This window comes from Petromyzon marinus, chromosome 19 (assembly GCF_048934315.1).
Source record: "Petromyzon marinus isolate PM22_M1 ecotype Great Lakes invasive population chromosome 19, UKy_Petmar_22M1.pri1.0, whole genome shotgun sequence".
NCBI classification, from domain to species: domain Eukaryota; kingdom Metazoa; phylum Chordata; class Hyperoartia; order Petromyzontiformes; family Petromyzontidae; genus Petromyzon; species Petromyzon marinus.
In genome coordinates this window covers 1,968,244-1,992,807 of record NC_133685.1, presented here as the reverse complement: position 1 = coordinate 1,992,807, position 24,564 = coordinate 1,968,244, and the positions used below count along the sequence as shown (strand labels likewise).

General features: G+C 52.1%; 1 protein-coding gene across 1 annotated transcript; it reads right to left on the bottom strand.

Annotated features, from left to right (window-relative positions):
- Positions 1-10,861: 10,861 nt before the first annotated feature.
- On the bottom strand, positions 10,862-23,445 carry LOC116943945 (caveolae-associated protein 1-like). Its single transcript, XM_032957317.2, has 2 exons — positions 22,314-23,445; positions 10,862-17,614 (listed from the first exon to the last, which is right to left on the bottom strand). Exons 1-2 carry the CDS (start codon positions 22,761-22,763, stop codon positions 16,529-16,531), a joined length of 1,536 nt encoding a protein of 511 aa, XP_032813208.2. The 5' UTR covers positions 22,764-23,445; the 3' UTR covers positions 10,862-16,528.
- Between the last annotated feature and the right edge of the window lie 1,119 nt (positions 23,446-24,564).

The following is a 24,564-nucleotide window of genomic DNA, read 5'->3' as shown; positions in this document are numbered from 1 at the left end:
GTATAGTCCTGTGAGCCGTGCGGCTTTTGAATCGGGTGCAATCGCAACAAACGAAAACATGAACAAGAAAACATCTTAAAGTGACTACACGCAACAGAAAAATCCAGGAAAAAACAGCAAAGTCTTCCAGGAAAAAGCACCGCATATCAACGCTGTGTGCAAAAATCCCTGTGGGATGCAAGTCAAACAATAAAAACCATAAGACATTTTAGAGTAAAGTTATCAGTCTAACTCTGTACTACAACAAACAAATATGGCGAAACCAAAACGTTGTCGAAATCACCAAAATAAAGCTAGAAAAACAATGTAACAGTGATCATAGGAACTGTGATTCAAATTTAACAATAAACGATATCTACATAACATGTACGACCAAACTTTGCAGTCATACAGTAGCTGGCAGCATGAGTCACTCCATAACAGCAGGAGTATCAGTAGGACTAACAAACATTTTCAATACACCTTTCAAGATCAGCACACTATAATACAAACTCAAGATCATACTTTGAATACAATAGAGTCAGTAGTATCTGCACACATGGGAAGGGGGGGGGACATCAGTGGGGGCGACGGGCGAGGCGCTAAGCCCTCCGCAGGAGTTAGAATAAGGCAGCCGTAGGTAGGCGACCTTCTAGCAATTTAAAACGCTGCTTAGATGTAACGCTTATAATTATCATTTTATACAAATCCCTGATTAACAATGAGTGGCAGAGATACGTTGATTGCTCATTCTCTCCAGAGTCCTGGGACCGTTTTAAGTTTGTCCAAAATTCAAAAGCAATATTTCATACTTGACAATTTTTTTCACTCGGTCGGTCATCCGTGAATAATTTCGTAAATGAACACGAAATTGGACAGGAGGGGGGGGGGGGGGCATTTCGTTAACTGCGCCGTGCTCCCCACGTTGCATCGCGCCGCAACCCATTGGTCTGTACGACGCTGCCACCTTCGCCCCATCATCCCGCGTCCGGCATCGTAACTTCACGAGCTGACACAACCGGCTGGCGTCCGGGGGCTGGATGGCGGACGGGCGAGAGGGATGTGGGCAGGCCTGGACGACTGGCCATACGGGCAGCAGTCCGGCCCGTCCATTCCCGAGGGCCGGTGGTCCGGTCTGTGCGGGGAAATTGCATATGAGATCAGAGTAAATAAATGTTTTAATTGAAATGGTTTATTACCTTTCATGCGGACGCCTCGTTGCTTATTTACGCCCTCAGTTCGTATTTAAGTCCCCATATATTCGGCAGCCCCAAAGATTCTTCCTCACCGGCCCATTTGTTTTTTTGGATCAGCCCAAATGGGCCAATGAGGATCGCATGACAATTGAGGCCGCTGTCTTTACAAATGCCTGGGCCGATTTTTTTAGTTCACAGTCCGTCATTGGATGTGGGCATTGGTGGCATCCGGCTAAAGCAAAGGAGGCAAAAAGCCCAAGTTGTTCAAGGGGCTTCGTATTCATTTTTGGGTGCACCGTTGGAATGAGTTTCCGATTTAATAAATACATCGTATTTCAGATCTCTAAGGAAAATGTTGGATCTTGTTCAGAGTTTCGGATCGTTTACACGACGTGCTCATTTCAAACGCGGTTGTGCTTGCACAAAGTCAGGACCCGGTGCCACGTGCCATGTGCTCTTGATGAGAATGGTTATGCCATGAGATTGGCCTCACGGTGACGCTACGATTTCCGGCTCAATCAAAAAAAATGTTTTCCCATCACCCAATATTTCAGATCTCGGCTCAATTTTCAGATATTTTAGATTAATATGAAAAGCAGTCAAATGTCCACAGTGCACCAAACATCATCTATAGCTCAAAACCTTAAAAAAATATTTTCGTAGAATATCACCGTAATTATTTCACACAACTGTGATACTGTTTCACCAAGTTATGCAACTTGTCCGTTCTAAAATGTTTGTAGTCAGGCGACGCACCTAAAAATAAGTTCTGCTTCGGGCACCCAGTGGGCCGGCACCACCAATGGATGTATGGGCTTGCCATGGGGGAGGGTCCGGGTTCGCCATGGTGATCTGCACCCCCTTGGCAGCAGCAGCAACAGCACCGTATAGTGTGACTACGTTTCTAAACGAGGCTCGCACGCACCATGCACCGTCTCACTTTCGCCATGCACGCCAATTGCATTCGCGCAAATAACCGGGCTCACGGGGGAAATGGCGCCTCCAATTCTTGCACGGTCGTGGGAGGCTCTGATGGAGCGACTGACGCTGCTGCTGCTGCAACTGCAGCAGAGGAATTGGACGCTGAAGAGGTCACCCGAGTGTGGATCTGATGCACTTGCAGAACGTGAAGAGCTTATGACTAATGCGCGCGCACACACACACACACAATCAGCAGACACGCAGTCAACACGCCATCAGCACATACATCTTCACACAGACGGCCCAATCGATATTTTGCCATGTGTACGTTTTCTAATCAGGGTTCCTTTTTTAATCTGTCAATCTAACCAAGCATTTCTCTATACTTCTTAGTGCACTCGTGAGTTTTTGATCCAACTGTTTCATCAATGTCCATGTTTCTGATCCATGTGTCATAACAATGTTTTGGTCGAAGCTGCGTTGGCAGTGACGCACAGGCACACATCGCAAAGCAACTCAACACATTCCTCAAGAACGCTGCCTTACAAGTCAAATGATGTAAGAAGTGATGTGTCGGGCAATGGCCCTTCTTCACAGTACACAGTGAAGCCAGGGAGGTAAGTAACCTCTCTGAGCTCTCGATGGTTCACCCAGGACATTCGGTTCCACTGCCTCATCGCCGACCTCACCGTCTACCTGGCTTCGACCTGCCACGCTCGTTACGGGCCCCGCGAAGCAGATTCCGTACCGGCCACGGTCCGTGTGAAGCCAACCCCGACACCCCGCGGCAAGCGTGACCAACATCCATGCTCTTGATGTGGTCAGCGAAAGACCGTGTCATCGCAAATTGCCCATGAATGCCTCCCGACCAGTACTCGACGGTAGACCCCGAGCCCTCCGTCCACGCGACTGATGAAGAGGCTGTAGCCTGGGTCGGCAAGATGAGCAGACGATGATAATTATTCATCACCATAATAAAGGTGTCTAGAGGCTGTGTCCTTTTATACGGACAATCTGTTTCTATCGCAGATACACAACATATAACCCCACGAGTCATCTGTGGCAATACTCTGGACTGTAACTATAGTTGCTGATATATTTCCACAACAATTACATTCATAAATGGGGCATCAGCGCTTCAAGTGGCACACATTATTGCTTCTCAACCTCACCCAAAAACAAGAGCACGTTGCGCAAATTTTCACGTCTCTCGACTCGCTTCATCACTCTACTCCCCTCCACGCACTCCCCTACCTCCCCCCTCTCGTCTCAATCTACTCCCCTTCACACACTCCCCTACCTCTCCCCTCTCGTCTCAATCTACTCCCCTCCACGCACTCCCCTACCTCTCCCCTCTCGTCTCAATCTACTCCCCTCTAAGCACTCCAGCGACCAAGGCCTTCCATTGGAACCTCAAGTCGAGTTTTGCTCGTGGGAGGTCGCTCCTTTTCCCCAGCTGCTCCCATTGTTTTAAAGCCCCATCCACTGGTAATCTCCACTTCAGAGCGCCTCTCCCTGTTTAACTTCATGATAAACACCACCACCTTCCTCTTCTATTCTGCCTATGCTCTCGAAGTGAATTATAACCTCTACCATAGTTATACTTTATCATACTATGTTTTCGGTCCTAACTTTGATTTTTATTTACCATTTATGGGCAGTAACTAACCCTAACTATCATAAATACCTTACCATAACCAAACATAACGAACCTTAATAAAATGTGCGCTGGTGGGAATAAATCTTAATTTCCATGGGGGCACAAACGACGCTTCCTACCCTCCGGTTTGGTGCGGTGACATCAAGCGCGTTGGACATGTGAGTGAGATCTTGATCTTGACAAACATTCACTGAATGTTAATTCCAGATAGGGACCAAGTATTCATCTGAACCAATATCAATTTACGCCGCCTCTTGGAGACTATGACGGTGGCTGGCTGCGCTAAGGCCATATCGGACGACCGCACAACGCGCGTTTGAACGTGACTGATCGTAAACCTTAACCTTGAGCTAAAGTTGGGCTTTCAGTGGCGGCAGACGCTGCCACGTGCTCTGGCACATTTGGCTGTGGCAGGGAATGGCCCGTGACCCCACTGCTGGGAGGATAAAAAAAAAAGATTCTAGCAAAGCTCGGCTTGAATCTCCGTCTCGCGTCCGCCGCAGCCTCAGAGGCATGGACACGGCGCTGCGTTTTGCCCGCGTGGGCAGTGCTGCGTGTGTAGAGTCACGACATTGGGCGCGGAGGGCGATCGGTCGCTGCGAATTCCTGGTGCTGATACGTGCACCGAGAGAAGAGGCAGATATGCTATGACGTGGTTCGGAAACGTGGACATTGACAAAAGTGACGGAACAAAAAAATGGAAGAGTGCACAAAGCAGCATGGAGATATGCGTGCTTAGATTTGTATTGCGAGACAAACAGAGGCACACATTAAACAAAACTATTTTATTTTATTTTACCAGGCTAAGGGCCCACCGAGCTCTGTAGACTGGCCACAAATGAGAGCTCAACGAAGTGGTGCATCGCGTGGAAATGTTTAGCAGCCAAATACTCTAAACGCGTGACGTTGATTCTTAAATGTGGAGGGGGAAACCGGAGGGCCTGGAGACAAATCCACGCGGCCACGGGGAGAGAGAGAGACGCAAACTCCAAATACATGGATATTAGGGTCGGGATTGAACCCACGACCTTCTGTATACCAAGCGAGGTCGTTAATATCTCGCCACCGTGGCACCCTGGGCGAGAAAGCATGCTCAGGTTAGAGAGATCATCCTGATTGTGAGAAAAGTAAGTGCGCTTGGGCAGGACGCGTCCCGAGCAGGGCTGATGGTCGGTGGGCGAGACGAGCGTTGGAGTGGCAAAGAGGGGAGCACGTTCGAGAGGACGTACATTGCGGAGATGGAGCGATACAATCAGCGTGTGTGCATCTCCGAGATTAATTGTTGTGTCGCAGGACCGTGAGAGATGATGGTGGAATGGATAGATCTTCAACCAGCAGGATCACGTATCGTGGCTAATAATGTGTGTACGTTGAACGTCGTTCGCACCGTACGTAGTCAACCGTGCTAATCGGAGGTGCGGGGGAAGGACAACAAAATAAACACAAAATTAAGTTCTAAATAACGTTTCAGAATCCAGGATAAAATAATGACGCAATAACTATTACAGTGTTAATATTATTTTTAACTTACTATTAATATTCAGAGTCGAAGTGCTACTATTATTATTAGCATCAAGCCCCTTCCCCACTGACAACTACGTTTGGAAGGACACATCTGACTCGAGCGAGTGAGCGAGCGAGCGACGCGAACTTCCCCCACGGACGAGACGCGATCCTTGGCCAGGACGAACAAACCTCGTGCCAGGTGACTCACCGGGCACGCGCGATGGTCGGCTGCTGGCCGCCACCGCTATTCATAGACCCCGGGGCCACTCGTGGGCCAGGGCCGGATTCAGGCACGGGGGCTTCAGGGGCAGCAGCCCAGGGGGCCTCCATAGATGAAGTGAAAAGTTATTTCACTTGTGAATGCCGAATTTTATTTGTTGTTAGCCTCGTAAAAATACATTTTATTTTTCTTTAACTTTGTCCAGAGATGAAGTGAAAAGTTATTTCACTTGTGAATGCTGAATTTTATTTGTTGTTAGCCTCGTAAAAATACATTTTATTTTTCTTTAACTTTGTCCATAGATGAAGTGAAAAGTTATTTCACTTGTGAATGCTGAATTTTATTTGTTATTAGCCTCGTAAAAATACATTTGATTTTTCTTTAACTTTGTCCAGAGATGAAGTGAAAAGTTATTTCACTTGTGAATGCTGAATTTTATTTGTTGTTAGCCTCGTAAAAATACATTTTGTTTTTCTTTAACTTTGTCCAGAGATGAAGTGAAAAGTTATTTCACTTGTGAATGCTGAATTGTATTTGTTATTAGTCTTGCAAAAATACATTTGATTTTTCTTTAACTTTGTCCAGAGATGAAGTGAAAAGTTATTTCATTTGTGAAAGCTGAATTTTATTTGTTGTTAGTCTTGCAAAAATACATTTTATTTTTCTTTAACTTTGTTCAGAGATGAAGTGAAAAGTTATTTAATTTGTGAATGCTGAATTTTATTTGTTGTTAGCCTTGTAAAAATACATTTTATTTTTCTTTAACTTTGTCCAGAGATGAAGTGAAAAGTTATTTCAATTATGAAAGGCGAATTTTATTTGTTGTTAGCCTCGTAAAAATATATTTTATTTTTCTATAACTTTGTTTTCCTTTTGAAAATATTACTGGGGGCCTCACCGTACCTGCAGCCCAGGGACCTACAAAATCTTAATCCGGCCCTGCTCCTGGCCCACAGCCACGCTCAAGGCTCTCCGAGAAGTGGCGGGGGGCGCAGGCATCTCGCTCTGACTCAGCAGACGTCGGCAAAAACCTGCGGCGGTTCCCGGAGCCGCATGCGGACGGCTCTTTTGATGAACTGCTTCCTAACGTCATTTGTTAAGGACCACCGTCTCGTCTTCACCACCATGGTGGCATTGTGGCTCTCGGAAATATCGAGTTTTTTGTTCTTGTTTTACCGAGCTATCATTTGTGGCCATGCAGGTCGCTTCGGACAAAATGAGCTAACAGCTCAGTAGGCTTCAACTGGTAAAATAAAAATTAGTTTGGTTTTATTTGAAAATTGTCGTGTGATTTGCTTAACTTTCTTATACGCTGCAAGCCTATTGTGTTTTTGTCTTGTTGTTGTTGTAACTTTCTGACCCGCCCCTATAGGACATCTGTGAAAAATGTTTCATAGTTCATCGCATTCCTCCAGTGTAAATACAGATTCTGATTCTGAACTTCGGACAGTGTCTTTATCGTTGGAATTGTACCATGCTTTCGGTGTCGCGTAATACTATGAAGGATTTAACTGAGTATGGGTTTTCGCGTTTGTGCTGCGTAGCTCCCCGTTTGGTATCTCCGATTGTGCCGGCGTGTGGTGGCGTTCGGCGCGGTGTCCGACGTTTCGCTTCGCGTGCTCGGAGCTTCTTGAGCATCTGCACGTGAGCAGTTCCGTGAAGGTAGCTCCCAGCGCGTGGGGTAAAACGTCGGATATCGCGCCGACCAACGTACGACGGGAACAGCCACGCAGCGCAGCGCAGAATTGAAGATTCCATCCAGGTCCTTCCTAGAGAGGAGCGCAACCCTCTCCAACTGCGTGTGTGTTGGAGAACGTCCCACGGAAATGGATATGCCGGAACTGCTACTGAGAACTGTTTTAGTGAACATCCACCGTGCAGATATGGCGAATGACATCGTCTAGTGCGCACGGTGCCAGATGATTGTATTGCTACATTGTAGGACGACGAGAGGTGACGAGGAATTGGCGGTGGCTTTGATCCAGCAGTGGATTGAGCGTGGCTGCTGCTGATGATGACCGCTGTTGGTCGACACACGGGTGGGATGGTGGGGGGGGGGCAGCACCTGCTATGCTAAAGAGAGTAATGCTCGTCGCGTGACAATCAAACCGATATTTTTACTTCTCAGAGTTGGAATGTAGCCAAATAAAGTGCCAAATAAAAAGTGTTACGATCATCAACATCGGCTCGCTTGGCTTTGGAACCCAGTTTAATTGGAATTGTATGATGCTTAGCTTGATATATCTATTAGGATTTGTATTCGAGTTAATATTCGGTGGCTGTATGTTTGTTTTGTCATGAATCTGGGGCCCCTTGAGCTGCATGGGCCCTGAGTTTGTTCTTAGATTACTTATCGGGCTACCCCTCCATCCACACTCTCCATAGCCTCACGCTCTCACCACTATACTCACCAGAGCCTGTACCTCTCCCCTCTCCGCTCACCACACCCCGTACCTCTCCGCTCACCACACCCTGTACTTCTCACCTCTCCGCTCACCACAGGTTGCTTCGTGGAACTGGAGCGGGGAGATAATGCCGGGCGCGTGCCCACGCTGCCAACTCCCGGGTTATTCTTGAAGGCGAAGTCCCTAGGCCATGACTCTCACCTCTTCCACCTCGTCTCCACCTCACCTCCTCATCAAATCTCCCCCACGTCATCTCTTCTCATTGATTCCATCTCCTCCGCCGAATCTCACCTCTTCTGCTGCCCTCTATCCCACGTCCTCTGCAAGACGTCATCCTCCACTCCGTCTCATCTCACGTGCTTGGCGTCTGATCTCCTCCACCGCTTGTCTTGTCCTCCATCTCCTCTCATCTCCACCTCCGCGTCTGCTTCATATCGTCTCATCGGCGCCATCCCCCCAACTCCGTCGCCCCATATCATCTCCTCCTCGTATCTTTCACATCATCTCTGCTCATCTCCAACTCGTCTCCATTTACACTTCTTCATCACCTCATCCTCCGAACTCCTTCCTATCATTTCATGCGCACCTCTTCACAGCTCCTCTTCCTCCCATCTGCGCCACACCACATCATCGCATCCTCGTCCTCCTCCCTCCTCCTCTTCACATCTCCCCCACCGCAGGCGAGTCTCCCCGTATCCTCTCCGCGGAGTCGAGCCGGCGACATCACTCTCAGCCCACGCACGAATATTCTTCTTTCGCTTCGCATGGCTGACGTGCACGCAGAGCAGCATCGACACTCTCGCGTGCAGGCGCTCAGGCCAGGCAACCGTGTCAGGAAGCAGCGGCGGGGTTCATCGCTGCGACGACTCGGGAGGGGTGGGACTCCACCAAGCCGTGTCCACCTTCAGTCACTCCGCATGCATGCACACAGCGAGACGCAAATGTCGACACAAACGCACGCGCGGACACCACACACACACACACACGCGCACAGGTAGCATGCACATTGTACAGCCTTCCCAAGCGCAAGTGCTGCTAGCGAGCACCTATGAAGGCCAGCGCACTAGGGGGTGATGCGGCTAGCACCACGCCCGGCCACCTTTGTCTCCCCAGTGGTGGTGTTTACGCACCGCAGGCTGAGTCGACCTGAGGGAGGCCTCGGACCGGTTAATAATGGAACAGGTGATGCTCGGGAACACCTATGAAGGCCGCCACGGCACACGAGGTGGTGGGTGTCCAGCACCACACACAGACGCACTCGCACAATGCGTATGCTCACGTGGGTGAGTGTCAAGGCTGTAGGAACGTCACCTGTGTCAGCAACACGTGGCATGTTCACACACGTGTGTGACACATGGCATGTGTCACACACGTGTGTGGACACGTGGCATGTCCACACAAGTGTGACACGTGACATGTCCACACACGTGTGACACGTGGCATGTTCACACACGTGTGTGACACGCGGCATGTCCACACACGTGTGACACGTGGCATGTTCACACACGTGTGTGACACGTGGCATGTCCACACACGTGTGACACGTGGCATGTTCACACGCGTGTGACACGTGGCATGTTCACACACGTGTGCAACACGTGGCATGTTCACACACGTGTGTGACACGCGGCATGTCCACACACGTGTGACACGTGGCATGTTCACACACGTGTGTGACACGTGGCATGTTCACACGCGTGTGACACGTGGCATGTTCACACACGTGTGCAACACGTGTGCAACACGTGGCATGTTCACACACGTGTGCGACACGTGGCATGTCCACACACGTGTGTGGACACGTGGCATGTCCACACACGTGTGTGGACACGCGACATGTCCACACACGTGTGCAACACGTGGCATGTTCACACACGTGTGTGGACACGTGGCATGTCCACACACGTGTACAACACGTGGCATGTTCACACACGTGTGTGACACGTGGCATGTCCACACACGTGTGACACGTGACATGTCCACACACGTGTGTGACACGTATGCAGCCCCCCCCACCACCCCTTCTCGAATCTCTAGGCCTCTCGAGGACTCCCTCCAAATTATCTGCGCTCTCTGTGTGTCTCTCTCTTTTCTGTCTCTCTAAACATACTCTCGTAATGTCCCTTCCCGTGCCGTTTGTGTGTGTGTGTCTCCGAGACTCCGTGTCTCTCTCCCTATCTCCGTGTACGCTCTCTGTCCCCGTGTATCTGTCATTCTCTGTCTCTCCGTGAATCTCTCCGCGATTCTCTGGATCTCTCATTGTCTATGACCGCCCCTCCCCTTTCTCTCTGCGTCTCGGTCTGGATTCTGTGTCTCTGTGTGCGTCTCTCTCCCCGTCTCTCCGTGATTCTGTGTCTCTGTGTGCGTCTCACTCCCCGTCTCTCCGTGATTCTGTGTCTCTGTGTGCGTCTCACTCCCCGTCTCTCCGTGATTCTGTGTCTCTGTGCGCGTCTCTCTCCCCGTCTCTCCGTGATTCTGTGTCTCTGTGTGCGTCTCTCTCCCCGTCTCTCCGTGATTCTGTGTCTCTGTGTGCGTCTCTCTCCCCGTCTCTCCGTGATTCTGTGTCTCTGTGTGCGTCTCTCTCCCCGTCTCTCCCTGATTCTGTGTCTCTGTGTGCGTCTCTCTCCCCGTCTCTCCGTGATTCTGTGTCTCTGTGTGCGTCTCTCTCCCCGTCTCTCCGTGATTCTGTGTCTCTGTGTGCGTCCCTCTCCCCGTCTCTCCGTGACCCCCACTGTGCCGGTCTTCCTTCGTCTCCGTGCCTACGCCTCTGGGGTTCCCCGTCCATCCTCACCTGCGATTTCCGCACCCTTAATGAGCTCGCCAATTAGGCTGATGGGAGGTGGAATGGAGTGGGCGAGGGGCGGGGCTGCCTCCGCGGGGGGTAGGGGCGGGGTTCACCTGTATGGACCCCCCCCCCACCACACACCTGGGCCCACCACGTGACCCCGCAGGAAAGAGTCGAGTCGCAGAGGCGTCGCATGAACACGTGTTTATTGGGATTTTGTAGCGCGACAGTCGTCAAGAGATAATTAGTAAATTAATAAACACGTTAATTCATGAATCGTGTAGACAAGTTGACACGACGCAGCGGCGGTCTGGAGCAGCGAGCGTCAGGCGTGCGACGATCCACACGGAGACGCCAAAGCGAGGCTCCCTCCTCGCGATGAACGGACCGCAAATTGGGTTCATCACGATTGGAATATCGCGACTCGCGGGCGGAGATTCGATAACATTCTCGATGTGTGTGTTTGTGTCGTTCGTATCGTCAGCCGCGCTCGCTCCTTTAGCCCAAATGCGCCATCAATTTTCACGCAGTTTGCGGTGTAGGCGCTGCGCCAATCCGGATTGTATTGTATTGCATTGTGCAATTTGCATAAATATCTGATAATCGATTAAATAGATAAATCGTTACATGCCTGGGGCGCGGGAGGTGGGGGGGGGTAGAGGAAAATAAGTTGGGGGAGAGAAGTATTTAATAAAAATACCAGATAAGGCTCACTGAGTTGTGTAGCTCTTTTGCAGAAGCGACGTGGCCACAAATGACAGCTCAGCGAAGTGGCTTAGCACGTGGACATTTATAGCAGCCAAACACCCCAAACACGTGGTGGTGTTGATTATAAATGTGGAGGAAAAAACCGGAGGACCCGGAAATACACAGGCGACCTCCTGCATACCAGGCGAGGGAGTTAACATCTCCTAGCCACCGCGGAGCCAAGAATTAAAACGCGTGAGGTGGAACGCGCGGAGGGAGAGGGGAGGGTGGGGGAGGGGGGAGCCGAGATGCGTGGGACGCTGGGGGGTGAAGGGGAGAGGCAGAAGTCAAGATGCGGGGAGAGACAGAGTGGGGGGGGGGGTAAATCGGAGATGTCGGGAAGAGGGGGAAGAACGATACCAGGAGTGGGCCATGGGGCAGCGTGGGGGGTTAAAGAGGATGGGGGAGGGTTAGTCAAGATGCGGGGGGAGGGGGATGAAGGGAGGAGGGGAGGGGCAGGAGGGGGGAAGCAGCACCACGCTCTACGTCATCTAAAGTCACGCGTCACCTCGAGGTACCTCATCTGCTGACTCGGCATGCATGCTGCAAATTAGGCGTGACGCGGACAAGTCAAACCCCCGCTTGAAACCACGGGTACACAAACACATCAGCCAACTCAAGGCAAGGCGAAGGGGCGGTCCTCGAGGGCAGTTCTCTAGGGGCTGCGGGATCGGGGGAAGACGGGAGGATTATCGGGGTCGGAGGAGGTCACGCGACCCCATGCAAACCGTACGCGAGCTGCAGGGAGGGCGTGGTTGGACATTGAGAGCGCGCCGCTGCCTATCTTACAGACAGCCAAGCAAAGCCGAGCCTCCGTTGCGCATACGAGACATCGACATCGTCGTCGTCATCAGCCATGGTCTATCCACTGCCGGATGCCCAAGCCGCCACCCATCTCTCACACGAATGCACGCAGCACTTGTGCACGAGTCGATCTCATCGTCATCATCATCATCCCCACCTGCGTCGTCGTCTGGGACGCGTTCCGCACCCTGACTGCCGCAACTCCGCAAAGGAACGCCGTGGTCACGCGACGCTGCTGGATGAAGGCCACGTGTCGCGACCGCGCTGGATGAAACCGGTTTTGACTTCTCGTACAAAGCGGTAATGGATTCATAGAGCCCCAGAGGATGATGATCTGAGGCGAAGTCGGCCAGAAATGTACATCTCTTAAAATTCTGACGGTGCTCATCATCTCTGCTGGTGGCCCTGAGCAAAATGATGGACATTCCACATTCTCGTGGCGGGGGGCATGTTCGTACATTATATTATAGCAATTGGTGTCGGCTTAATCGGTGCTATGTTGTTTGATGTTCTGATGCTCACGGGATGATCAGGGAGGAGAGGTTAAAACACTCCATCCCCCCACTACTTTCATCATCGCATTGGAATAGTCCAAACCGCGTGAGGCAACGCAGGTGCACGGCGAGGGTTGGACGATCCCAATTGCGCGCTGGCGGACGATTAATAGGCACAAGTGTTGCCCTTACACTTCGATTAACATCACGAAAACAAACACACTCAATAAAGAAATTAGCCAAACATCAATAGCAGGACCCTCCTGAAAAGGAGAAAGCAAACAGAAGCAACGCTCCGTACTGTCTCCACGTATAAAATAAAAACTAGTTACAGTCCATCGGCCTCTTTTCTTTCCAGACCAATATGATCCAGCAGCATTTTGTTTAAACAATCTCTGGAGCGGTTTCAACCTTCTCGGTTTCATCAGCAGAGTCAGACTTAAATATTGATTTAAAGCTTTCGGGATTCATATTCTTGGTTCTTTCGGTAAAGTCACGTAGAAGGGAAACAATAAAATAATAAAAATATAAAACAATAAAATTATCACGACATTTCGACTGCAACACAAGCAATCATCATCAGGTGTGATGATGATTGACGTTTCGACTGCAACACAAGCAATCATCACCACACCTGATGATGATTGCTTGTATTGCAGTCGAAACGTCGTGATAATTTGATTGTTTTATATTTTTATTATTTTATTGTTTCCCTTCTACGTGACTTTATCGAAAGAACCAAGGATATGAATCCCTGCAGTCACGAAAGCTTTAAATCAAAAAAGTGTAACCAGATGTTGTTGGCGAGGGCACTCCCTCTAAACCAGTGAGTGGTTATTCTTCTCCTTCTCAACTTGGGGTGCACGCATCACACACCCCCAGGAGATGCCCTTTCTGGGGGATGCGAGGCACGTCCAGATTATTTTTTTAAAAGGTAAATAATCGAAAACACAAATTACGCACGGGCACGTTAGAACAACTTACTTTGTTTAATCAACCCCGATGTTTTTGTATTAACATTACACATTGTTTTAACGATTGATAACCAAAGGGATGCAAGGCTGCAGTCAAGCTGAAGAAGCACTGCTCTACACTGAGGGCTATTGAGACTCATTGAGGTTTTGCGTGGCAGCGATTCGCGTCGGTGATCTAAGCACTTGGGAGCCTAAGGGTCGGTGGATCACGCAAAGATCGGTGAGATTTCCAAACCCGCTGAGCTGCGAGGTGGCCATGAAAATGCGCAGCACAGCACGTGGGTTTCGTGAACTCGCCTGTCCAGCTGTCTGAGTGTCACCCTCGTATGCGTGGTGGGGTTTCTCCCGGGGTCCCACTCCCCCCACCCCAACACACGCACATACACACAAAACAAACACGATTAACTTACAAAAGAAATGTCCCATTGTAGCAGGGACCCTCTTGAGAACTAGTTTTGAGACTCAGCCGAGGCGTTCGGGGGTAAATGAACTCCATCATAATCATCATCAGTGGCGGCTGGTGGGCAAGTGAATTGTTGATTGGGTACACATTCTCTCGGGGGGTGGTGGGGGTAAGGGGGAGGGGAATCGGGGGGGGGGCAGTATGTGGGGGTTGTAAAGGGTAAAGGTGCAGCCCTGCAATTGCTTGCTCGCACCACTGCTGCCAGAAGGGCCTCGCTCTTTCACGCTGATCATGTATGTGTGCTGAACTTGTTGTTGTGTCGCAGGACCGTGAGAGATGATGACGGCACGGAGAGGTCTTCATCCAGCCAGTATCACGTACGGTGGCTGATAATGTATGTACGCTGAATTTCTGTCGCACCGTACGTAGCCAACCGTGCTAAACTAGACGTCTTGGAAGAGGTGGGGGTACCCACACTTTACCCCACCTGCCAGATTTGCTGTGGTGAATCCACCCCTACTGCTACCAAGGGGGGGGGGGGGGCTAGGCTTAGCGGTGGTGGGTGGGGGGCGGGGGGAGAAGGGGGGTGGCTGATTTAAGAAACTGGCACCGTTGTTTCAACTGCCGCGCCCGAAGATAGAATCTAACTGTCCCTGAAAGTTCAGCGTGCCTACAATGACAACCAGGGCAGTCGGAGGGGGTAAATATGATTCTTCTTGTTTCATCATTTTGATTTTGGCATAAAAAAGGTCCCGTAGATTTCACTGCTCAACCCGAAGCTACCATCATTATCATTGTTGTTGTTGAATCTTGATTTGTTGTTGTTGCTTTGATACGTGCATTGCCTTTGTACTGTTCGCCTTTTGGCTGGTCTCTGGTCTAACACTGGCGGTGAGACAAGGCCATAAAGGAGGCTGGTCTCTGGTGTAGTAGGCCAATCAGTTTCAGAGACAATGCCCATATTATCAGAGCACGCTTGTTTTAATGTGTCGCCACATGTACTTGTGTGGTTTATGCAGACTCGGTGCCTTGCAATAGGTGTCTATTGGTGTTTGAACATCTGAACGCCTCCTGCGGTTTTGGCCATGAAGGGGCAAAGCCGATTCTTCTTATTTCACCATTTTGAGAGTGGCAATAAAGGTCCCGTAGATACATGTAAAGGTTGCGTTGCTGTATTTTTGTTGTGTTGGTGTTGTGTTGTCGTAGTTGTGTTGTTGTCCTGTTGTCGTGTTGTTGTACTGAACCACCAACCTCCACCACCACCACCACCACAATCAACCCTATAAACAAAGCAGCGTCGTGATCACCATCGTTCACTGCTCGGAACCTTTGCTTATAAATCTCACGCAGCACGAGTGCAGGGCCACACCTGCACCAACTTCGTGGCTTTTGCTCAGCGGACTAGCCCCGGAGCTGTGGAGATCGTTTTCACATCAGTGAACATTACATCACCCCGACTCCCATAACCCCCCCCCCCCCGCGGCTGTTGTGCTGCACCCATATCTGCTCCTCCACAACCCACCCCCCACCCCACCACAAACCACCTCGCCTACCCTCACCGCAACCCTCACCACCGTAGCTCGCCTCTGCACCCCCCCTCCCACCTGGCGAGATTCACACCCTGCTAGGACGTGTGCGCTGCTTGCCTATGTGCGCTCGCAAGCACATGAAAGACGAGCAGGAGCCGCCGCGCCCGCCGGCAATGAGACAGAAGCGAAAATTTGGCTCGATAGGTCGGGCGGATTGAGCCTCCACGCGCGAGCGAGCGAGCGATGTGTAGATCGTTAACGCCGCAAATCTCTCCCTCGTCCTCCTCACCCTCCTCGTCCCCCAGCTTCATCTCTGTCCATCCGCTCCGCGTGATCTCCACGGTGCCGCTCCCCTGCTCGACGTCACCTACTCGGCTTCAGCTCCAACCATCTGCTCCACGCGATTCGCCTCCCAGTTCCACATCCGTAGCTCTTACCCGCGTCATCCTGCATGGCACCCGTGACCCATGCGATCCATTCAGCTCCATTTCAATCCACGCGATTCTTTCACTTTCTGATAAACCCATCTGTTCCATTTCATCCCGACGGATGAACTCATCCGCTCATGCCATCCCCACATCCATCTGAACCACGCGTGATCCGAACAGCTTCGGCTCCAGATCCATCCCGCCGCTCCATGAAATTCCCACGGCTCCCGATCCACGTCCGCGATCCTCATCACCCCCCACCTCTTCCTCTATGCCTCCATGCCACGTGACTCAGTTCACTTCATCAACTCAGATCCCAAGTTCTAACGTCATTCTCAAAACACCACTCAAAACACGCCACCCCCCCCCCCCCCACCCCGAGCGCGCCACGAATTCCCCCGGCGGCCACGCCGCGTCGCGCGACCCAGGTCAACGTCTCTCGCTCCGTCTCCTCCACCTCGGCGCTCGTCCCTCCTTTCACGCCTTCTGCTCCACGGAGGCGAGCGCCGCCAGAGCCTCGTCACCGCCTGGCGCCGGCGGCGCGATCCGAGCCGCGAAGGTCGGGGACCCCGCCTCGCCGTGCGGCTCCTGGGAGTCGGGCGGAGGGGTCTCCCCGAGCGCGTGGTGGTGGCCGTGGTCGTCGGGCAGCGTCTCGCTGCCGCTCAGGATCTCCACGTTGTTGGGGTCGATCTCGAAATCCTCCACCTCCACGGCGTCGCCCTCCCTGAACTTCTTCACGGTGAAGCTGAAGGGCGGCACCTTGAAGGACGAGGTGTTGGAGCGCGCGCCCTTCTTGTGGTCGGGCGTCAGCGACTTCTTGATCTTGTCGCGCTTCTCGGGCGGCACGATCTTCCTGCCCAGCGTGTCCACCTTCTTCTCGATGTTCTCGCGACTCATGGCCTTCTTCATGTTCTCCATGCGCTTCATGCTGGATGAGCGCTGCGACGCCGTGGAGGACGACGGCGTCCCCGGGGCGGCCGGGTCCGCGGGGACCTCGGCCGCCACCCCGTGAGCGTCCCGCACCTCGACCTTGTCGTCGTCCCCCCGTCGCGTCTCCCCCGGAGTGGACGGAGCCTCCCCGGCCGAGGCGTCGCCCGCCGAGGACGGCTCGCCCCCGCCGTGCGCCTCGCCCGCGTCCGCCGACGCCTTGTGGCGGTGCGTGAACGTGCTCTTGATCTTCTCGCGCTTCTCGGGCGACACGATCCTGTTCACCTTCTTCTCGAAGTTCTCCCGAGAGAACGCCTTCTTGATGCTCTCCACGCGCTTCTTGCCGGTCCGGCGCAGTTTCGACGCCGTCGACTCCACCTCCTCGATCATCTCCACGTCCTCGTCCGACGAGAGGTTTAGCGCCTCCGCGTCCACCTCGAACGGGTTGGTCGACTCGTCCACGATCTCTTTGGGAGACGCCTCCAACACCGACGCCTCGGCTCCGTTTCGTGGCTCTGCCCCGCCGGCTCCAGCCGCGGCTCCGCCTGCAGCAGCCGCGGCTGCTCCACCTGTGGCCAGCTCAGACTTGGAGCGTTTGCTGCTCGTCGCGATGGAGATCGGGGCGTCGGAGCCCTCCTGAAACACACAGAGCGTGCACGCACGTTACACAGATTGCTTTGGTTGCTCGTCATCATCACTTGTTGAATCGTCATCATCGTCAGGACGTGGGGAGAAAGGTGCTGTGTGTAGATGGCAGGATCGGGAATCACCTGACTTGAATTGAAACCCCTAGACCAAGATTTTGGGTCCCATATTTCAGAACCAAATTACAGGTTCAGATCCCAGTTCCAAGGTACTCAGCCTCACTACCCCGGTCCCAGATTCCACGTCCCATCTTTCACGCCCTCCGTTCAAATTTGGGCTGCGGTAAGGGGCACCATCACCAATTGCACCATCAAAAACAACCCCCACCAACACCCGCGTCCCAGCCAACGTTAAGATCACCATCGCGCGCGGTGCTGCGGTACGGCTCTCCTAGGTGCCTTCAGTTCGTGCCGTGCGTGGTCCATGCCAAGCTGCATGAGGTGCAACCCGACCACACATCACAGAGTGATCATCGCCTGGTTCTTCCCACCTCACACTCAACTAAAACTTATTTTTGTTATTTGACCAGGTAAGGCCCACTGAGCTGTGTAGCTCTATTTCGGAAACAACATGGCCACAAATGATAGTTCAACGTAGTGGCTTACCACGTGGAAATTGATAGCAGCCAAATACTCTCAACGCGTGTTTCTAAATGTGGAGGGGAAAACCGGAGGGTCGGGAGAAAAAAAAACATGCGACCACGGGGAGAGAGAGAGACACGCAAACTCTAAATATACAGCAGCAGGCGTCAGGGTTGGGATCGAACCCACGTCTTCCTGCATATCAGGCGAGGTAGTTAACATCTCGTCATCCTCCCCCCACCCCTCATCACCCCAACCTACCCCCAACCCTGCCCCCAACCCTACCCCCAACCCCACCTCTGCCCAGAGGGCGTCAGAGTTGAGCTGCCACTGCCATTACCACCGGCAATGCCTCCCACTCAGCCCCACCACCCTCACTCCCCCAGAGCGGGGGGGGGGGGGGGCTTACAGAGACAACAATCAAAGCGCTGAGCCGGCACGAGGTGGGGGGCTCGAGTGGGGGACGGGGACCGGATCGTGCCTCTTCTTTTGGGAATGGTTAGAGATAGAGGTAGAGTTAGAGATAGGGGTAGGGTTAGAGATAGGGTTAGAGATAGGGGTAGAGTTAGAGATAGAGGTAGAGTTAGAGATAGGGGTAGAGTTAGAGATAGGGTTAGAGATAGGGTTAGAGATAGAGGTATAGTTAGAGATAGGGGTAGGGTTAGAGATAGAGGTAGAGTTAGAGATAGGGTTAGAGATAGGGGTAGAGATAGGGGTAGAGTTAGAGATAGGGGTAGAGTTAGAGATAGAGGTAGAGTTAGAGCTAGGGGTAGAGTTAGAGATAGGGGTAGAGTTAGAAATAGGGGTAGAGTTAGAGATAGGGTTAGAGATAGGGTTAGAGATAGGGGTAGAGTTAGAGATAGAGATAGGGGTAGGGTTAGAGATAGGGTTAGAGATAGGGTTAGAGATAGGGGTAGAGTTAAAGATAGAGATAGGGGTAGAGATAGAGATAGGGGTAGGGTTAGAGATAGGGGTAGAGTTAGAGATAGGGTTAGAGATAGGGGTAGAGTTAGAGATAAGGGTAGAGTTAGAGATAGGGGTAGAGTTAGAGGTAGGGTTACAGATAGGGTTAGAGATAGGGGTAGAGTTAGAGATAGAAATAGGGGTAGAGTTAGAGATAGGGGTAGGGTTAGAGATAGAGTTAGAGATAGGGTTAGAGATAGAGATAGGGTTAGAGATAGGGGTTGAGTTAGAGATAGGGGTAGGGTTAGAGATAGAGTTAGAGATAGGGTTAGAGTTAGAGATGGGGTTAGAGATAGAGTTAGAGATAGGGGTAGAGTTAGAGATAGGGGTAGAGTTAGTGATAGGGTTAGAGATAGGGGTAGAGTTAGAGATAGAGATAGGGGTAGAGTTAGAGATAGGGTTAGAGATAGAGTTAGAGATAGGGTTAGAGTTAGTCATAGGGTTAGAGTTAGTGATAGGGTTAGAGATAGAGTTAGAGATAGAGTTAGAGATAGAGTTAGATATAGGGTTAGGGTTAGAGATAGAGTTAGAGATAGGGTTAGAGTTAGATTTAGAGTTAGTCATAGGGTTAGAGTTAGTGATAGGGTTAGAGATAGGTTTAGAGTTAGAGATAGGGTTAGAGATAGATTTAGAGTTAGTCATAGAGTTAGATTTAGAGTTAGTGATAGGGTTAGAGATAGGGGTAGAGTTAGAGATAGGGTTAGGGTTAGATTTAGAGTTAGTGATAGGGTTAGAGTTAGTGATAGGGTTAGAGTTAGATTTAGAGTTAGTGATAGGGTTAGAGATAGGGGTAGAGTTAGATTTAGAGTTAGTGATAGGGTTAGAGTTAGTGATAGGGGTAGAGTTAGAGATAGGGTTAGAGTTAGATTTAGAGTTAGTGATAGGGTTAGGGTTAGTGATAGGTGAGTGTCGATTGGTGAGACGGGGCACAAGCAGTTCAGACGTCACTTGCTGCTCATGTTGAGCATCGACGCGAATTGAAATCGGGTCACCGGTTTCATAAACATTGCGCAACTAAATATAAGGGTTATCAATCTGTATGAAGTGCACACGTGTCCAGACCACACAGTTTTTTTTAATCAAATAACGCACAGCAGATAATTATTTGATAAAAGCAAGCCCGAAATTTCACCTGCCAGAGCCACGCAGGGTGATGACCGTTTTTTACAATATAGTCGAACAAGGTTTTGCTGGCTGGCTGACGGGAGGGAGGGACGGCCGGGCCACGTCCATAGTTGTTATTTACGAACAAATATGGTCCAAAGACGGCACATAACAAACTTCAAACAAGTTGTTGCTTTATCAACTGTCCTTTGTGTCAATCCACTGCTGGATGAAAATACCTCATCAAGCCAATTCACGCGCGCTGGTCACCCAAATAATTCATAATCGGCTGCCATGCTTAATCCGATGCTGGGTGACGGCCACCCCAAAACGTCCTTCATCTCTCACGACCCTTCATTGTTAATCATGCACGCGAGCTGCCCATCTCGGACGCGTTCCGCTCCTCTGCTGCCACTCCGTCGTTACCCTTGACCACTCGCCATCGTCCCTTCGAGCCGTGACGTATTACGTCGAAGCCCACTCTTGGAATGGGTTGAATGATGTCACGGACCCGCATAGATTATCGAATCAACGCCCTCCTCTTTCTGTCTCTCAATATAATTCCAAGCGTGTTGCGTGTTTCCACGTTTTTCTCCGCACACGTTGCCGTTGTTTGTTCAACATTGTTGCGTGCATGCTCGTGTTTGTGAATCACACTGCCATCGCAGGTCGGTAGCACGCGCTTAATGAAGCAAATGTAGGCACATGGGCATGTTACATTTCACACAAATATCTCGCTCGCACTAAACGTTTTTCCACTCCATGGGCCACCAATACCATCTCTTAGCACTTGCACGCACACACGCGCGCCCGTGTACTCTTCAATCCACCTGCCCGCGGCCGGTTTTCCACAAAACCCGGTCCGTGGATTCCACTCGGAATCTGGAGCCGCTGAGAGGGTGAATAACCGAGGCCTCTCGGACCCTGGGCCCCGGGGAGGAGCGAGATGGGGCCGCGTGGCTCGAGTTAAATTTAGAGAAACACTCATCAGCTCCAGCGCGACATATGTCGCTTTCTATAACCAGAGTTTGATCCACTGAGCAGTCGCATGGTGGGAGACTCTCCCCACTCCCCCCTCTCTCCCTGTGTTGAATCGCCAAATGATTCAGTGGTGCTGCTGCCGCGTTGTTGGCATGGCGTCCAATTATAAAACAACAAAAACAACTGAACACATTCGTGAAAAAAACACTGCGGCCTTAAAAGAGAAAAATATATAAATGTTATAAGTAACGTTTCGGACAATGATCCTTCTTCAAGCGACATGCACTATTAAGAAGGGGCATTGCCCGTAACGTCACAGACGACTGTACGGTTTACAGTCGTCCGTGACCACAGTGTTATAGACGAATGCCGTTGAGTGATGGAGCTGATGGTGGCGAGGTTTTAGAATGGAGTTGAGGTGGCCCCGTTGGCCAGGTGGTGTCTGTAGCCCGAGCCGCTACGTGGCCACCCGTTGGCAGCCCAGCAATGGAGCTTCTTAAATCCATCTGTGCGAATCTCTTGGGAGCGTTCCTCTCCCCGGGTCGTCGGCTTTCTCGGTTCCCTCCCACGTGCTGCCAAACTCTCGCTAAATCCAACGCATTGGACACTCGTCGCAATGTAGCAGGGCGCTTCTGAAAGGCAGCCGCGAGACTCTTTGAGGCTGGTCTGGGTAATCCCATAATGAGTATTGATCTTGTTTATGAGTGAAGCGTGCAGGTCGCTAAGAGTGATAACATTGGCGCCGGAGGTAATGTCTATTCCCCGGAGCCCATGGAAGCCCCACTGATTGAGGTCAAACTTCATTCGCCTCACCCCAGACCGACACCAATGTTGCCGCTGAATGGCAGTGCTAGGTGGTTGTGGTGGGGCAAATGTCTCCCCCAGCGCCCTGCCCTACCGACTCTCCCTGCTCCCGCACTGCCCCCCATGCCCCCCCTGCCCCCCTGCCCCCCACCACCCCTTGCATCCCCACACCCCTGTCCTACCTTGCCCCCACCCCCGCCCACCGCTCCCACCCACCGCCCCGCCCCTCCCCACGTGCCCCAGGAGGACACCCTTACCTGGTAGACCATGATTCGGAAGTTGTTCCTCTTCATCAGCTCGGCGTGGTTGGCCTCCAGCTTCTTCACCTCGTGGCTCTGCTTGTCGAGGCGGACCCGCACGTCCTTGACGTTCGCGCTCACTTTGCGCGCCTTCTCCAGCACCTGCCTCACCGCGCCCGCCGTGGCCGCGTGCGCCCGGCAGAAGCCCTCCACCTCCGCCTCGATGGCCTTCACCGTGCCCTCGATGTCCCCCTGCCGCTGCTCCATCTTCACCTGCGACTCCTGCACGCTCTCCACCGTCTTGAGGAGTCGCTCGAGCAACGCGTGGACCCCCGCGGTGTCGACGGCGGCGCCCGCGGAGTCTTTGGCCACGGCGCTCAAAGACGACGGCGTGGCGCGACCATCGCTCTCGGCCTTGTGGAGCTCCTCGGCAGCCGTGAGCTCCGCCCGAGGCGGCTGCTCGCCCATGGTGGACACTAGCTGGGCTACCCCCCACCCCACCCCTCTTCCCCGCTCCAATGATCTGCTCGCCGACTCGTTGACAGCGCGCACGCACTGGCTCACTCGCTCGCTCGCTCACCTAACCACCTGCTCACTCGAGTATTCAACCGCTGAATCGACGACTTGCTCGCTTCGCCCGCTCGCTCAACTCAACCGCGCTCTCTTGCTCATTCACTCACTCACGCACGCGCTCGCTCGCTCGCTCGCTGTCGCGCTCGCTCAACAACAATTCACTCCGCGCTCCCTGGCTCGCCAACTCACGCACGCACTCGACCAATTATCTACCCACTCACCCTCTCGCTCGCTCCTCCCCTCTCGCTCGCCCACTCCGTCTCCCTCCCTACCACCCTCTCACCCTCTCGCTCGCTCAACCCGCTCGCTCCACCGGACTCTGCGTCCGTCACGGCCGCGCTGGAGGGACGCGGGGCGAGAATCCGTGCGCGGCGCTGCAGTCGCGACTCAAGCCACCTCCTGCCCCGCGGAGCTGCTGCTGGGAGGGACCAAAGGGGTGGGAAAGGTGGGAGTCGCAGGGAGGCTGGGAGGGGGGTTAGGAGGAGAGCCGGGGAGCTTGGGGAGAAGCGGAGAGCCAAGCACGCCCAGAGCCCGGCTCGGGTTACTCGTCGAGAGAGACACTATTCACAGAGTCCGCGTGGAGAGGGAGGGAGGGAGTACGGGGGAGAGGGGTGGGGGCGGTGAGTTGCGGGTGGGTGGGGAGAGTGGACACGAGATGGGGGGGGGGGCGAGGGGAGGGGATCTCTCTGGTGGGAGATGCAATGCAAGCGGTGGCTTTGAGGGCTACACCGCTTTCGCAGTCAGCATCGGTCTCGCTGATTCTCGCGTTCTGGGACCCACCCACCCACCCCATCACATACCCAACTCACTCACCCCATCCCTCCCCCCTTCTCTTGCCTAACCCCCCGCCTCCTACCCGCTCCCCTACCGGGATTTAAAATTGAGAGCGGAGCAGAACATATTTGCGAGTGCTGCATTGGGATGTTGATGTTTAATAAACAGACGGTATCATCGCTCCGAGGCCCGGTCAGACATCATCATGGAGCTCAAAACATCGCCCTGTTTACACGCTTGCGTCCGTGTGCTATCCGCAGTAATAATAATAATCATCATAACAAAACAAACTAAATACGTCGCCGACAAAAAAAAACGCGATTGCAATTTCCACGTGAATCAAAACACCGTCTCATCACTGCCTTTTTGTCCCTGAAGCCTTTGCACGCTCACACACTAACGGGCTCGTTCCCCTTGAGTGCTCATCAGCAGGGTGCACACAGCACCGGTGGAACGTGCAGCCCTGCGGAGATTGGAACCACCGTGAAGTGGAACCGGGTCAGATAGTGCAAACCTTGTATCGTTGACAAGTTCGACTCCAGGGTTGTAGCTGTCCAACCACAGTGGTTGGAGCAGTTTCAGCGAGTCGATGGGCTCATCATCAATGACTTGCACGTGATGTCCGGTATTGTTCGGATAAATAAGACGCCCCCGGAAAATAATACGTACCCCAAACGTGTACCCGATGTCAATAAAGTTAAATAAATCTGGTCACACACACAGACAGTTGCCGAATTATATATAAAACGATCAGAAACACGTACTTTCTAGATGATAAAAAAACGCATTATTTGGTGATGTTGCTACTGCTGCTGTGTTGGCAAAGTTGAAAAAACACAATGAACAAAACAACGCCAACACTTTCGTCGATAACCAACACAACAACGCCGCGCGTGTCTGCGTGTGTGTGGCCTGAAAAGGC

Excerpts from the sequence above, each read along its gene's own strand:
- LOC116943945 (XM_032957317.2), bottom strand. The coding sequence starts at position 22,763 with ATGGGCGAGCAGCCGCCTCGGGCGGAGCTCACGGCTGCCGAGGAGCTC. Across the intron at positions 17,615-22,313 it reads TCCGAATCATGGTCTACCAG|GAGGGCTCCGACGCCCCGAT; the intron begins GTAAGGGTGTCC and ends TGTGTGTTTCAG.